The sequence below is a fragment of the Pipistrellus kuhlii genome, unplaced genomic scaffold, assembly GCF_014108245.1.
Source record: "Pipistrellus kuhlii isolate mPipKuh1 unplaced genomic scaffold, mPipKuh1.p scaffold_m20_p_28, whole genome shotgun sequence".
In the NCBI taxonomy this organism is placed as follows: Eukaryota; Metazoa; Chordata; class Mammalia; order Chiroptera; family Vespertilionidae; genus Pipistrellus; species Pipistrellus kuhlii.
The window spans coordinates 2730310-2746272 of record NW_023425527.1 but is presented as its reverse complement, the minus strand read 5'-3'; the positions used below and the strand labels follow the sequence as shown (position 1 = coordinate 2746272).

The window sequence follows — 15963 nt, the reverse complement described above, 5'->3', positions numbered from 1 at the left end:
CCCTCTGTGTGGTGTCTCTGATACTTTATCTTCCCAGGACTGCCTTTTTGGTTCCAGTCAGAAATGGGAGGTTTGCTATGCCATGCGCTTTCTTCAGTGTTATTGTGTCTGGGCCCAAATGGCAGGACAGAGAGGAAAAAAAGAAACAAGGAGGTCTCGCGCCCGCCCCCCCCCCCCCCCTTCCCCATCCCATTGGGATCACAGTTCTACCTGTTGGAGAGGAAGGGTCCCCTCACTCAGGATTTTAAACCCCTACAGGTCCCTGTTACCCATGATGTCACTGCAGCCACCTTGGGATTGCCTAGGGTTAGGGGTGTGAGAACAGAGAGAAGAGGGGGGGAAATGGGAGGGGGATTTCCAACTCTGAGCACACTACTCCTTAGGGAGAATTAAAGGGCTTCTTTTAGAGCTCTTGTCTGTCCTCACTGCCCCCTGCTGGGCTGTAGGCTACATTGCATTCAGGCTAGGGAACACCAGAGGAGAAAAAAAACCAGTGATACTCAAGTTCTTGTCTGCTTTCCAAGTCAGCCTTTTGCTATTTACTTTTCAGTCCTCAAATATTTGCTCTATGCATTCGTTCTGTCCAGGTTTTCTGTGTTTTGTGGGAGAGACAAGGCCAAGTGTGTTTACTTCACCTTCCTCAGAGCCAGAGCCCTCCCCAGGTCCTTCCTAACCTCTAGGCTGCATCACCTCCAGACCTTCAGGAAAAGATGGTGTGGGAGCTACTCTGCTGGGACGACAGAAGGCTGTGTTTTCACGGTGTACTGTGCGTACACCTGCGTCTTGGGGCTCCCACGGCTAAGGGGCAGTGCTGTCTTTACTCTCTCTGGTATCTGGGCATCGTGACCTGATGGGCACGGAAAGTAGTTGGAATTGTTTTGTAAAATGAATACTTTGGTACAACCTGAAGGTACATTTTACGTTTCGTTTTTAGACCAGGAAAGTCATCTTACTTTTTGCATTTGTGTTCTCACTGTAGGGTAATCATGCTGTGTTGTCACACTATCCTAGGTTTGCCCAGAGGACCAGCCAAAACCCCGACTCAAGTCATATATACGAGAGTGTAAGTAGTGAAACCATTTCCTGGCAGTGCACTAGCCAGATTACCACGGCCAAAAGGGAACTGCTGGCAGTTAATTCTAATGTTTTCCCCAATGTCTCTCTGAATTTATAATGTATTGATGTAGGCCTTGTTAGGAATTTTCCTTATTGTCTTTTTAATATTTCTTTCTCTTTTTATTTTTTAAAGTTACAGTTGACTTACAATATTATATTAGTGTCAGGTGTACAGCATAGTGTTTAGACATTTATTTAACTTACAAGGTGATCACTCTGATTAGTCCAATACCCATCTGACACCATACGTAATTATTATAATACTAGAGGCCCAGTGCATGAAATTTGTGCACTGCAGGGAGGGGGGGTGTCCCTCAGCCCAGCCTGCACCCTATCCAATCTGGGACCCCTTGGGGGATGTCCAATTGCTGGTTTAGACACGATCCCACATCCTTCTACAATCTAGGACTGCTGCCTCCCAACCACTCACCTGCCTGCCAGCCTAATCACCTCCTAACCACTCCCCTGCCAGCCTGATTGACATCTAACTGTTCCCCTGCCAGCCCAATTGCCATCTAACTGTCCTCCCCTTCTGGCCCAGTAATCCCCACTGCCCTTCTTTGCAGGCATGATCGCCCAGAACTACCCTCCCCTAATGGCCATCTTGTGGCAGTCATCTTTGACCACATGGGGTGACCATCTTGTGTGAGGGTGTGAAAGTCAATTTGCATATTACCTCTTTATTATATAGGATTATTGACTAGAGTCCCTATGCTGTACTTCACATCCCCATGACTATTTTTATAACTAGCAACTTGTACTTCTTAATCCCTCCCGCTTTTTCACCCATCTCCCCAGGCCCCCTACCATCTGGGAACTATCAGAAAAGTTTTCTGTATCTATGTGTATGTTTCTGACTTGTTTGTCAGTTATTTAGATTCCACATGTCACTTTATGCCTTTCTATAGGGTCAAGATATTTTTGTTCTTGTTTGTGGCTGAGATTTTATGTTTAATAAAACCACTAAATCTGGATTGAGGTAAATAGGGTATGGCAAAGTAGGTTTACAGTTGTAAGTGAAAGTTTTTATTCTTGTGTTATTTTTCCATACCAACAACTGTAAACATACTTTTGCCCCACCCTGTATATTCCTTTTTTTTTAAAAAAGCAACATGTTTTTCAGAATTCTTCAGAATTTCACATGGGAAATGAGGTGTAATGGCATGAAGACAGACAGAAAAGCAGTACATTTTATAAGTGGTTATTACTTAAAAAACTAAAGTAATAGTTCAGAATTACTAATTTTTGTCAGGTTAAGAGCATACGGTTCTTAGAAGAGTGCCCCTTGGAAGCCTCGGAATCTAATTTAGAAAAAGGGAAACTTACTGTAGAATGTTGATTTGAATATGCACCGTTTTCTTCAGCTTCCAGAATATCAAAACTCAGTATTACTACAGCCAGTGAGCCTACACACCGTTCCAGCCACACCGTCAAACCAGACACTGCCAGCCTTGCCCGCCAACCACCCAGGTACTCGGGACTCTATTATGTGCACTAACAAGGGAAAACTGAATGAGTCTGCAAGAGATGTATTGATAATACATCTCTTGCAGAGGAAAAATGAGAGGAGTTTGTTTGCATTTTTAAGTTCCATGAAGTAAATTCAGGGTAAATACCATTCTGACATTAGGACATTATAAAAATGCTTGGGTTGTGCTGAATATTGTATTTTGAGCACCCAGGGTAAACGAACAGTTAGCTGAGGTTTGAAATCCTTTTGTTGTATAGATTTGTTGCCATGGGAGTAGTATTAGAACAGCAGGGTATTTGTTTCCGGCTGTCAGTCTTTGTTAGGATCTTACATTTGACGTCTAAATCATAAGAATACTAATTGTGTGTATTCCCTTGAAAAGCACAATGTGTGTTTACTGCCTTTTTTCCCCTTTTTTCCCCCTGCCTAAAGCGATGACAAAGAATGATCTCCAGCTACCCAATTACTACGAGGTAATGGAGTTTGATCCCTTAGCTCCTGCTGTCACTACCGAGTAAGTCATTTATAGAATGATTAATTTGTTGTCTTGGTTCCCTTTGGTAGGCCTTGCTTATATATTTAACTTTGCTTAGATCTTGGCACAAATTGATGACCTTATTAAAAAATGACTTATGAGGTTTTATGGAACTGTTGCTCTTAATGGTCTTAACCGTTCTCGGCCTTGTGACTGAAAAATAAAAACGCTCGGGTTGCACATTAAGAAGTAACCGGAACCATCATGTGCACTAATGGATTCCTCGTGGTTGGCTTGGCAGAAGGCCGGGTTTTCTCCTGATTGAGGATACTAGTCACTGATTAATGACATAGTAACACCACACTGATGGGATCTTTTAGCTGTGCTTTGATTCCTAATCCGCCCCAAAACTCATAAGAACTTGGTGTCTTTACTACGTATGACAACAGTGTGCTTAAAATGGATTAATAAAGCATTAGTAAAAATTAACTTGAAATCCTTCAGGCACCATTATGTTTAGATATCCTATAGGTCAAGTATATAAAAATATTTCTGGGATGGTAGGCTTTAATATATTTTGATTAACTGAACGTTGTTAGCCCCCAAATTGTTAAAAATGGCCCAAGTATGTTTGTAGTAATCATTGTTCAGGAACTGGCAGCCTGCACACTGTATCTTTGCCTTCGGCTGTGCAGAATATAAAATATGCATTTAAAAATTAATAGCCAATAGTTAAAACATGGATATTTCAAAAAATATCTGGACCTATGGATTTAGATGCCAGGCCTGCATTTTCACATGCTTGCAATAGGTTGGGGCTACGGAGTGGCTGTCTCCTTAAGATTAGGCAGGCTCTGCAGTCCACCGGGCCCCTTGGCCTGGCCCACTGCAGCCACTCATTTGACCTGCCTGGCAAGTGGAGGCATTTGAGGGAGCACCTGATACAAAGACCCCAGGAGAGAGGTTTGGTACATTCAAGAACACAGAAAAGCCAAGGCTAAGAGCAAAGAGAGCAACAGGAAACCTATTATCAGATGTGGCAACTGCAATTTGGAAACCAAAAAAGGAGTGCACAACTGTGATGAACTCAGTGACAGGACAAGTAAGATGAGGACTGACAACCAGATAATGGATTAAATAACTGGAAATAATTGATTTAAAAAATTTTTTTAATAACTTCAGAGAGAGGGAGATAGAAAAATCAATAATGAGAGAATCATCGATCAGCTGCCTCCTGCATGCCTCCTACTGGGGATCAAGCCTGAAACACCATGTGCCCTGACTGGCAATCAAACTGTGACCTCCTGGTTCATAAGTCAGTGCTCAACCACTGAGCCACATCGGCCAGGCTCATTGGTGATTTTAGTAAAAGCTACAATATTTTGGTAAATGGCAGGGGACAAAAGCCAAATTTCAGTGCATTAATAAGAGATGGAGTAGCGACAGTAAATGCAGACACTGGAAACTTAAACACGAAAGGATGCTGGGAAATGGTTTGGAAGCTAGAGGGTTGCTGAGGTGATTACCAAGTAGACGCGGGATTAGGGTCTGTATTGTTGATGCTGGAGCATCTATGAATGCTGAGGGGTAGGACCCAGTAGGCAGGGAGAGGTTAAAGATTCGGTTGGGGAAGGGGGTAACTAAAGGAGGTAAGTGTTTGAGAAGCCAGGGCTGGAAAGGATCCCAGAAGTAAGTGATGATGCAGATGAAAACAGAAGATTCAGTGATGGGAAGATGAGGAAGTATCCATATCAAGGCATTTGATTTATTAAGAAGTGGGGTTTCTGAAGAGTGAGGAGGGAGATAAGAAACTTGAGGGTGAAGGAGGCTGAAATAGTTTTGTGGAAAATCAAGACAACACTCACTAGGGAAACTTTTAAAAATATCTGGACCATGCTAGGGCTTTGTGATATTGATGACCAAGACTTCAATATCTTGGTCTTTCAGATTTTTCTTCAGCCATGTATATGAATGTCATGTTTATAGATATATTTTCTAGCCACAGACAAAAAATATATACAGAGTTGAATGAAGGCTGTCATAGAAAAATTATCATATATCATGTATATTATATACAAGTACAGATGACATTTAAGCTAAAGGTGGCTCAGGAATTTGTACTGTATTAACATAGATTATATAAGCTAAAGTTAATATATTTTATAAAATGTTTTAAAACCAGGAAAAGCTGAACAATTTTTTATATATATATATTTTATTGATTTTTTACAGAGGAAGAGAGAGTATGATAGAGTTGAAACATCAGTGAGAATCATTGATCAGTTGCCTCCTGCACACCCCCTACTGGGGATATGCCCGCAACCAAGGTACATGCCCTTGACCGGAATCGAACCTGGGACCTTTCAGTCTGCAGGCTGACGCTCTATCCACTGAGCCAAACCTGTTTCGGCTGAATAATTTTTTTTTAAAGCGAATTTTACCCATATTTTTCATTAAGTCGCAATGAAAGTGAATTCACTGTACCTGTGGTCGGCAAACTATGGCTCGTGAACCACACACAGCTTTTTGGCCCCTTGAGTGTGGCTCTTCCACAAAATACCACTGGGTGAGTCTATTTTGAAGAAGTGGTGTTAGAAGTTTAACCCTTTGCACTCCGCTGTCCCCTCTCAGGGGACATCGGAATTCTAGCATATCACTCGGATGTCCCCTCTCAGGAGACATTGCAGTTTATTAGTGATTACGGGGAATTGAGTTAACGCACGTTTCGCAAAGTAGCGTCGAGTAGCTGGTAGCCAATGTCCAGAATGGTTCAGAGTGCAAAGGGTTAAGTTTAAAAAAATTGGCTCTCAAAAGGAATTTCAATCGTTGTACTGTTGATATTTGGCTCTGTTGACTAATGAGTTTGCTGACCACTGGACTATACAATACACATATTGTTAAGATGCAGAGGAACTGCACCATTAGGACCCAAGAAAGCTACAGCTTAAGATTCAGGGCAGATATTTTTGTTTTTATTCACTTGAACAGCCTAAATGGCTAAGGGAATCAGAGATACAGTTTAGGTTAAAAGCCAAAATAGTGCTTTGAAAGTGATCTGTAACCCTTTTGCCACAATGGCTTGTTTGTTTCAGAGCTATATATGAAGAAATTGATGTTCATCACCGCAAAAGCACTCAAAATCATAGTGACTGTTAAGGTAAAGACTTCAACTTACTCACCCTTCATTCCACATTCTACAGGATCTCAGTGTAGTTATCACTTTCTCTAGTTAGTATTTACACTTTGTGAGGGTCATCTGAGTCTCTAAACAGGGGTCCTCAAACTTTTTAAAGTGGGGGCCAGATCACGGTCCCTCAGAGAGCTGGAGGGCCGGACTATATGAACTACTAATTCCTACTGTAACACCTCGGCTGCGCTCACTGCCCAAAAAACCTGGTGGGCCGGATCAGACTCCTCTGCGGGCCGCATGTGGCCCGCGGGCCGTAGTTTGAAGACGCCTGCAACAGTTCAATGAATGAAATATTAATATACAAGAAGTTCCTTCAAATTATTAATTGAATGAACTATTTGTTCACCAATGAAATACATTCTTTGTGACCTTGTTAATTAAAAATAATAAATCTTGGGAATGCAGAAATTCATCTGTATATAAAAATATTAATGCTAACAAAAACTAGAATCAGACATCTGTCTTATATGTGTAATTGACACCTGTTAACTGGGACAGGTAGAAACCTTCAAATCCAGATAGGTCTGGATTATTTTTATTTGCTGGACTAGTTATCCCACTTATTTATTAATGAATGCATGACCACTAATAATCTATTAACCTTATTTATTTCCCTTACACACACACCCAATGGGAATAGTACATTCCAGCCTTTCCTCGACTAGTAAGTGGCCCTCTAGTTATCAAGAAACGGGGAAAGAGAAGGAAAGGATAGGGATGGTTGATTATTTTCTGTTTATTCTAGGTGAAAATGAAGGACCAGCTCACTAGCTGCATTAGGAGTAACAACTCCAAGAGGTAGACTGTCCAGTTGTGAGGCCCAGAAGACAAGACCTATCAACACTTCAAAACCAGAGTGGAACATTTCTCCTTGCCAACAGTGAAATTTAAATAGAAGAGTAACAGTTCAAGCTTTATCTAAAGAAACTTGCTTTTAACATATATTCACTTAAAACGCCAACAGAAGAAAAAATTCATTGTACTGAGGCCAATCAGGTTAATTGGAGCATCTTATGGTTCTCAGGCTTTCCTACATTTAGAAATCATCACATGGCAATGATGAGAGTAGATGGATATTATTTTATTACAAAATAATTCTGAATAGGTGTAAGCACAAAATGTGAGAAACTAAATATAGTAGTATTCAGGAGAATAGTGAGTGCCTTCATTTAACTAAAGCCGAATATGTGCACTTTTTTTTTTACAAATAATATTCTTGTTTAGAATTGTGAATTGTAAAAACCTTAATATTGTAGTTCCTATTTCAGGTACAGGACAATACATCAAGTTGCCTTTAAATACAATTCTTTATAATACTAAATGTTCTCTTTCTTTTTAATGCAATTAAAAAAATTTTTGAAACAGACTACTGTTACTGGAAAATATTCAGAATAAATTATACATTCATTTATATCATAAATTACAATGACAAATAAATTACTATTAAAACAATTTAATACATCTTTTTTACAGTTTGTTCATTGCAGAACTTATAATGTCAGTAAACTTCACATTTCCCACACTTACATTTTAACATTCAGGGACTTGGACGCTACACAAAAAGCTAGTAGATACTTTCATTTCATTTCAATTTCATGATACCAAAACTTCAAAGTAATTATTCAGTACTCTGAATGTAAATCACCCTAGATCTTTAAGGAAAAACAGTCCCATCTGAAATCAGAATGTAATCTTTGGGTAAACTGTTAGGGCTTAGTGTTTCCCCTTCCATTTGGAGCTTTTCATATAGTGACTGTACACAATGAAAAAAAAATAGTAACCAAGTGTTTTAGAAATATAGTCAGAAGTTCTGACCTAGAACCTGAGACGATACTGGGCATTAATAAACAAGTACTTCTACAGGTTTGTATTGCTAAATAATAATTTGGAAGGGGATCATGCCTACATATTTAAGAAACAAAGCAGTTTCTTTTATTACTACTTAGCAAAGTATGGTTTTGAACAGTTATACATTCTAAACAGGCATGCAGATTCCTTATGATAAAAAGCTGAACCTGTTTTCTCAATTTTAAGTAGGGTAAATTAGTTGGGGGGAAGAACAGCAATACATAATATTTAAAATAGAAAGCATAAAACAGAATACATTATTGTAAATGTTTCTCTTCTGAGAAGACAAGATACATGATTTTTCAAAAATCACAAATTTGAAGCAGGACTTAAGATACTGACTTCAATTATAGCCTGGAACTGGCAACTGGTGGCCCTCCTTTGCTTCAAAAAAAGTATAAGAAAGAGTGATGAGATCAACATTCACCATTCTTGGATCTTCAGCAAATTCAGGATCAATGTAGAAAAACACTGGCATATCTACTTCCTCTTGTGGATTAAGCCTTTGTTCTTCAAAGCAGAAGCACTAGAAATTATAAAAAGGTGTTACTTTATTAATATTTCTATTATCTAGAGCAGTGTTTCCCAAACTTTTGACATATGTGTACCCCTTCTATAATTTTCATAACGCTGAGTACCCATCGTACTCATGAGAACGTAGAAGTAGGCGCAGCTAAGCACGGTTCAGTGCATATCCCCTGGGGGTACGTGCACCATACTTTGGGAAACACTGATCTAGAGTAAAAACTAATAGTACATTTATTGGCTTTAATAAGCACACTGTTAAACATCTTTAAATCCTGTGATAGGGTAACAGCATCTTTTCATCTTAGATTGAGTTCTGCTTTAAGAATCGAGAATCAACAAATTCTAATCTTAAAAGCAGATTTCCATTTAGTTTGGATCTACACCTCTACATAGCTGTTATAAGCAATGAAAAAAAACACCAACAGTTTGAAGTTTAAAAGAAATTAGTTTTCAGAAATCAGTACCTACTAAAGCACTGCAGTAAATTTAGTGCTAAACAGATTTTTTGTACTTTTAACATATTCTATAGTTTGCATTTAGTTGTACCTGTATTTTATTGAAATACTGTCCAGCTTCAAATGGTACAACATTGTACGTAGAAATTCCGATTATTGGTTTGTCAGTAGGATTCTTAGCTTTATAAAAAGCCAGTGCAGTCTCTCCAGGGACTACCTGTTTTTAAAAAAAAACATATACATTATCAATAAGTCTCACACAGCTCCTTCTTTCCCTACTAAATCAGTCATTTTTTTCCCTATCCATCAGACCATAATACCTAATCTAAACTAAGAGCCAGCAAAATAGTAAATACTAACCATGAACACCTGATTTCCAAATTTTACTTATATATATCAGTGAAGAACAGATGCTCTAATATGCATACTTAATTATGGAGCCTGTCAACATTTTGAAATTAAATTTAGATGTTTCCAAAACTGTAAAACAGTTTTACATTTCACTAAATTTTGCACTGAAAAAGTAATCTTTTAATACTTACAGTAATCTTTTGATCACTTACATATATTTCCGTTTGCTGAGGTCTAAAGTTCCACTGGAGACTTGCGTGCACATCTGCATTGAAGGTGACTTTAATGATGCGATTCTTAACAGGCACCATGTTTTCAATCTGGTCTGTCGAATGCCCTGCTGCTACTGATCCTCCAAGTCCAGTAGTCTAGAAAAAGAAATAATATGTATTACTTTTAGGTGCTGATGATCTATTTATTGGATAAAATCATAATGTTAAAAACCATTTAACTTTAATAACACAATAGGAGCCAAGTTTATGTTCTATCACTGACCATTTCTGATGAATGTGTCAAATGATTAACCATTTTGGGGGTGTCAAGGGCCTAAATTTATTTAAGACATATTTTCTCAGTAATCACTCGGTTATGTGGCATGGACAAAAATGAGTCATTTGAAGACAGCAGACTCTTCACTGATAATACAGCTCAGAATATTTAGCTTTTCAATAAGTATGCTTTCCATTATTCCTAGTATTTAATATAAACTATTATTAATAGAAAGAAAATTTACCCACAATCCTGTCATTTTAGTAAAACTACTTAAATAATTCAATTTTCCTGTCTGGTCCTTCTTCATATTATAACTTTCACAGCACAGATTCATTTTAGCTTCATTTCCGTAGTCTGCTTTTCTCAAGCACCGTTAAGTATTTTCCCATGTTGGTAAATGTTTTTGTAACTTTTTTCTGTATTTTTGGTGTAGTATAGCTTTTCCAGATATCCATCAGTTAGAAAACTTGATCTCTTTGGCCACTGAATGAACTAATCAAAAGACATTGGAATAATCTGCGTATGACACTTCTTCCCTATCTTTCTTGCCATTATTTCCTTTATCATCAGAGATGCTTAAAAAAATATTCTTACATCCTTCTTCTGATGCTTGAGGTTGCCAGAATTCTGGTCTCCAGGTAATTAATCTGTTACTATACTAGGAAAAAAATACCAAATTTGAGGCTCGGGGAAAGTCTACCAGCAAAATAAAGTATGACTAACTCCCGCTTATTACACAAGTCAGCTAGCTTCCCTTGACTGCCATGCAAATTAATTATAACTCTACAAGATGCATCCGACGGCAAGCCTTTATCTTTGTGCAATATATAAGGATATTCTTCTGTCCAAGAAGGCTATTCTGCTTAAGTTTTGACATATAACTTCTTTTCCTTAAGAATTGAATATCGATTCCTTAAGGCACTCTTTCTGACTGGCAGTCTTCGAATATAGATTCTTTAAATTTATGTCTGATTACAGAAATTGAATAGAAAAGGGCACTTAGAAGAAGAAAATATGTCCAGGTCTCTAGTCTAGTTCTGCCACTAACTGAATCCAAGAACTCAATAAACAATCTTACTTTCTTTGTTGAAGGCTCATAAAATGAGATCACTGTATTAAGTGGTTTATATAAGCCCTTATTTTTGCCTCTGAAGTTCTGAGTCCAAAAGTGAAAGAGATACTCTTTTGGAAATGACATTATTTAACATCCAACTGCGATTTAAATTTAGGATCATAAATTACAACTGCTTTTACTTTTCTGCCCTGTGCTTGCACATGTGCACAAAATATTGCCATTCACTTCAGTTTAGGGCAGGATTTCTCAACCTTGGCACTAATGACAGTTGGGGTTGGATAATATATTTATTTATTTATTTATTTTTGTGTGTGTGATGAGGTGGGATTTCTGTCCTGTTTATTGTTAAGACTGTTGGCCTGATGCATGAAATTCGTGCATGGGGTGGTAGCAGGAGAGTTGTCCCTTAGCCTGGCCTACACCTTCTCCAATCTGGGACCCCTTGGGATCGGGCCTAAACTGGCAGTCAGACATCCTCGCAATCCAGGACAGCTGGCTCCTAACCACTCACCTGCCTGCCAACCTGATCGCCCCCAACCAGCCTGCTCACTTCCAATTGCCCCTCCACCAGCCTGCTTGCCCCCAACTGCCTCCCCTGCCGACCCTCAACTGCCTCTTCTGCTGACCTGCCTGATCACCCTCAACTGCCCTCCGCTCCTGGCCTGACACCCCTTATTGCCTCTGCCTCAACCCCGCCACCATGGCTTTGTTCAGGACATCCAGAGGGTTTCCCGGTCTAATTAGCAGATTACCTTTTTATCTGTACAGATGTTTAGCAGCATCCCTAACCTCTACCCACCAGATACTAGTAGCACCCTCCTGCCAAGTTGTGGCAACCAAAACGCCCTCAGACATTGCTAAATATTCCCTAAGGAATGAAACCAACTTGGTTTGTGGAGGTCCATACTTGCTGTTTGTGTTCAGTTCCGCTGACTGAACCAACTGGTAGTTTTGGGATTCAGGCCGGTTCTAGGCTGGCCTCTGATGGAAACTCACATTCCACACTCATCTTCCACAAATCAAGTGATTGCACTATCCCACATAAATGCTGGTATCAGGAAACTGAAAAGTCCCTTTGACTTCTGTTTCGGTCATCACCCAAAATAAAGGTAAAGGAATCTCTGTAAACTCAGGGGAAGTTAGACAGGTATGAACAGTGTAATCAAAGATTCTGAGGAATCTTTAAAAATATTACTAATGCTTGACCCCCTACTCCAAAACATTCTGATTTAACTGGTTTGGGATGTGATTGATCTGGCTGTCAGTTTTTTTGTGTGTGTGTTTTTAAAAAAATATATTTTATTGATTTTTATAGAGAGGAAGAGAGAGGGATAGAGTCAGAAAAATCGATGAGAGAGAATCTTTGATCAGCTGCCTCTTGCACACCCCCTACTGGGGATGTGCCCGCAACCAAGTACATGCCTTTGACCAGAATCGAACCCGGGACCTTTCAGTCCGCAGGCAGATGCTCTATCCACTGAGCCAAATCGGTTTCGGCATGCTGTCAGTTTTTTAAAAAGCCCCCTGGTTACTCCAATGCCCACCCCAGCCAGAGCAGCAAATTACCACTTTAAAAAACTATGGGGACTATATAGGAATTAGGTGAAGTTTGCGTTGGCCAATGGATCTCAAACATTTGTTTGCATCAAAGCAGCTAGAAGAGGACTTATTAAAATAATGACACCCCCCAGATTCCTGATTGAGCAGTTCAGAAGTTGGGCACAACAATTTGCACTCAAGTCCCAAGGTGATGTTGATATTGCTGGTCCCAAGGACCACACAGATAAAGAGCCAGATTCTGATGAAAACGGAGCCCAGGATAAGCACGTTCCAGTTATAAATGAACGGGGATAGGGTCCTCGAAAGCCCAATACATCTCTTCTTAGAGATAAAAAGCTATGCCCAGTGCAAGCACAAGTAACAATGACTCCTATTTCCAGGGTGAACCTGTGCGCATAAACCACGTGGCTCACTGAGTGAATGTACTGATAAAGTACACTGCACTTTTGTAAAGCGAGCACGTGTGCAAGCAGCAGGAGGGTAAAGCAGATGGCTGGGTTCCGGAGAACAGGCTGCGGACCTTTCCGGGGAGCTCGGAGACCACGGAGTTTCCCTCCGCAGCTGCAGGACCACGCCAGGGGGCTGGGTCCCACTTGCAGCTTCGCAGAGAACTTTCCTCGGTGACCTTGGCCAAGTCACCTTTTTGAGCCCGTTTCCTCTCCGGGCAATCATCTCGGGACGTCCCCAGGGCAGCGGCAGCCCTACCTGGCAGTAGAGCCGATACAGGGGCACGGCGGCATAGGACGCCCCCAGCATGCCCACGGCGGCCGCGGCCATGTACGTGAGGACGGTCTTGTTCCGCCGCCGCCATTCCTCCTCCTGCGCGCGCGCGTGCGGGTTCGTGCTCTTCGGCCGCCGCGCCGCCGGCTGCACGGCTGTGTCTCGGGCCAGGCTCGAGCGCCTCCACGTCCCGATCAGCCTCGGCCCCGGCGTCTCAGCACCTCCCGTCCCGCTCCTCTCCAGCCGGAGCCACCGCTCAACCCTCTCCGCCACGCAGGTCGGGCGCCCGAGGGGACCCCAGTGCCATCCACACAGAGCGACGCGCCTCCATCCCAGACGCCAGAGCCCTCCCATAGCGTCCGGAGAGGACGCCCGCCGGTCACGCACGAGGGGAGATCTCGCGAGGCCTGCAAAGTCTCGCGATACCAAAGCGTAGGCTGCCGCCGCTGCCTTGGCTACCAGGCTGCTGGGGAGGCTGACGCCTGGGAGTCGAGCTACGGAGGCCGGGTGGCAAGGGTAAGTTCGCGTTTTGCTTTAGGACTGTTCCTCCCACTTTGTTTTCGCTTCTACTTTACCTAACTTACTTTTAGGAACAACGCCTGGCATTCCTCCGCGTGCACCCGTCCTCCCTCGGGGTGGGGTCCCCGGTGTCTTCCTAAACTGCCTCAGTCTTTGTCTGGACCCAGGGGGCCCCCTCGGCCGCTGTCCCGCGCTCCTCAGACCTGGGGTACTCCGGCCGCCCGCCCGCCAGCCTGCTCCTGAGTGCGCAACCCGGGGCGCTAGGATCGATCCCCTGTCTTGGGAAGCCTTCCTTTTGGATAATTTAACCTCAGCCCACTCGAACAATCTCGTGCATTTTTCCCTGCCCCAAAGGGAATCGGCGTCAACTTCTCCGATGCCCCTGTAACTGCTTGCCCAGCGACATCCCCGCTGGTGGAGCAGGAGGGACTCGGTGCATCTGAAGTTTGTGTAGAGGGACTGATCAGAAATCCAAGATCATGTAGCGAAGAACGCAAGGGAATGGGGCTGTTCTTCTTGGGAAATAAGTGTTTGGGGAATGTGATCGCTTTCTTCCTCCCTTATCCCACAGGACCGACTGGACAGCAGAGAGGACTTTGCTGCACCGGAAGGAAGCATCGTCTTTCTAGAAACGATGTGAAGTAGCGGTGAGGAGCTCGGAGTCAGAGGTTAGGTCTGATTCATGCCGGGGTCTGCACTTTGGCCTGTGTCCTTGGGCCAGTTGTTTGACCCAAGACTTTGTGACCTTATTTGTAAAGTGGGAATCATCATAGTGAGGTTCTGCATGTAAAGTGATTTGCACAGTGCCTGAAACGTAGTAAAAAGAAAAAAAAAGTAAATGTTAGGCTTTCTTTTCTAAGGACCAGAGCTGCCCGAGAAGTGATTTTTAGTGATGTATTAATATTTATTTATTTCACTGTTCCTGTGAGCCAGACCCTGTTCGACCTACTAGGGCTACAAATAGAGAAAGTGTCAAATCCACTTCTGTTACGGCGAGTCTTCTGATGACTCAGGAGGTAATCAAGGAACAGATACATAAATAAGAGAATTTCACACAACAATCTGTTTAATGAAAACAACAGAATAAGATAATAGTGTAGTTTTATTATTTTTTTCTTCCTTTATTATTATTTTGGAATTTAGTGCTACACATTTTCAAAGAGCCACATAAGAAGGCAAAAATACTTCGCTCATCCTGGAAATAAATTGGAATGGCATACAATTTTTTTTTTAAATCATGACCCTTGGAAGTTTAGCACCAGCTCACAAAATAAACAGAAAAGGGGTAGGGGCACTTACTATATATTTCAGATTTCTTTGGTTGGGGTTCTTCCCATGTGGTATTAATATTTCTTCTTTTGACTCATATTACCCAAAACAGTAAAAGTTAGTTAAATATATATATATATAAACTTAGTGGTTGCTGAAATTGAGGAGGTTGCTCTCTTGTCTTCTGTGCAGGCATTTCTGGAAAAATCGGCTGACATTCTCTTTTTATATTTGTTTGGTAAAGAATAATCATGCCAGGCCCCTGTGCCTCAATGGTTGAGCATCGCCCTATGAACCAGGAGGTCGAGGTACGATTCTAGTCAGGGCACATGCCCAGGTTACAGGCTCCATTCCCAGTAGGGGGTGTGCAGGAAGCAGCTGACCTATGATTCTCTCTCATCATTGATATTTCTGTCTCCCTTTCTGAAATAAAATCCAAGCACCTTTTGACTCTTTTCTACTCTGGAACCGAAATCTCAAGAATACGTGATTCCTCAAATTTATTTGTTTTATGAGAATGTTTGAAAATCTTTTCATCTGTATCTCCCTTAGTGCTTACACCAGATTGTCAGCTCTTTTGGGACATAATCTGTCATATTTTACATTTCTTACAGTGTAGACTCAAATCCCATGCAAATGTTAATGTCACTGAGAGCAAGCGTACATTCCCTCCAACATCCTCTAGGCAACCTTTCCATGAAGCAACAGGTAGCAGAACATATAAGTGTCAGTCATAGCATCTTTGCCTTGGGCTCTATTATTTTGTTTTGTAATTGCAACTGAAACTATTCCTTTCCAAGGTACAATGATCTTGATAGCAATAAAGTGGTGTTGGCTGCAATTCTTGTGAGTCTGAGTCTGCTTGTGATAATGCATTAATAATTATGATAATGA

General features: G+C 41.4%; 3 protein-coding genes across 15 annotated transcripts in view; 2 read left to right on the top strand and 1 right to left on the bottom strand.

Moving 5' to 3' along the window:
• The window catches only part of TOM1L1 (target of myb1 like 1 membrane trafficking protein), a 44611-nt gene extending 36518 nt beyond the window's left edge, over window positions 1–8093 (top strand). For 3 of the 10 annotated variants that reach the window (XM_036454180.2, XM_036454179.2, XM_036454176.2), the window contains 5 exons: window positions 1012–1063; window positions 2481–2586; window positions 3020–3101; window positions 6155–6219; window positions 6998–8093. In XM_036454180.2, the coding sequence (XP_036310073.1) occupies window positions 1012–1063; window positions 2481–2586; window positions 3020–3101; window positions 6155–6218 (304 nt within the window). In that variant the 3' untranslated portion in view covers window position 6219; window positions 6998–8093. Of the gene's footprint in view, window positions 1–979; window positions 1064–2480; window positions 2593–3019; window positions 3102–6154; window positions 6307–6997 lie in introns of those variants that run through there. The other 7 variants (XR_004990758.2, XM_036454178.2, XR_004990760.2 and 4 more) reach the window with 7 other exon arrangements.
• LOC118728025 (cytochrome c oxidase assembly protein COX11, mitochondrial) lies at window positions 7690–13690 on the bottom strand. Its single transcript, XM_036454182.2, has 4 exons — window positions 13267–13690; window positions 9647–9802; window positions 9175–9300; window positions 7690–8626 (listed from the first exon to the last, which is right to left on the bottom strand). The coding sequence occupies exons 1-4, from the start codon at window positions 13633–13635 to the stop codon at window positions 8444–8446; spliced, it is 834 nt and encodes a 277-aa protein (XP_036310075.1). The 5' UTR covers window positions 13636–13690; the 3' UTR covers window positions 7690–8443.
• STXBP4 (syntaxin binding protein 4) overlaps window positions 13688–15963 on the top strand; it is a 110430-nt gene continuing 108154 nt past the window's right edge. For 2 of the 4 annotated variants that reach the window (XM_045587349.1, XM_045587353.1), the window contains exons 1-3: window positions 13688–13797; window positions 14372–14468; window positions 15262–15377. The gene's annotated coding sequence lies outside the window, so the exon portion shown is untranslated. The remainder of the gene's footprint in view (window positions 13798–14371; window positions 14469–15261; window positions 15378–15963) is intronic. The other 2 variants (XM_045587351.1, XM_045587350.1) reach the window with 1 other exon arrangement.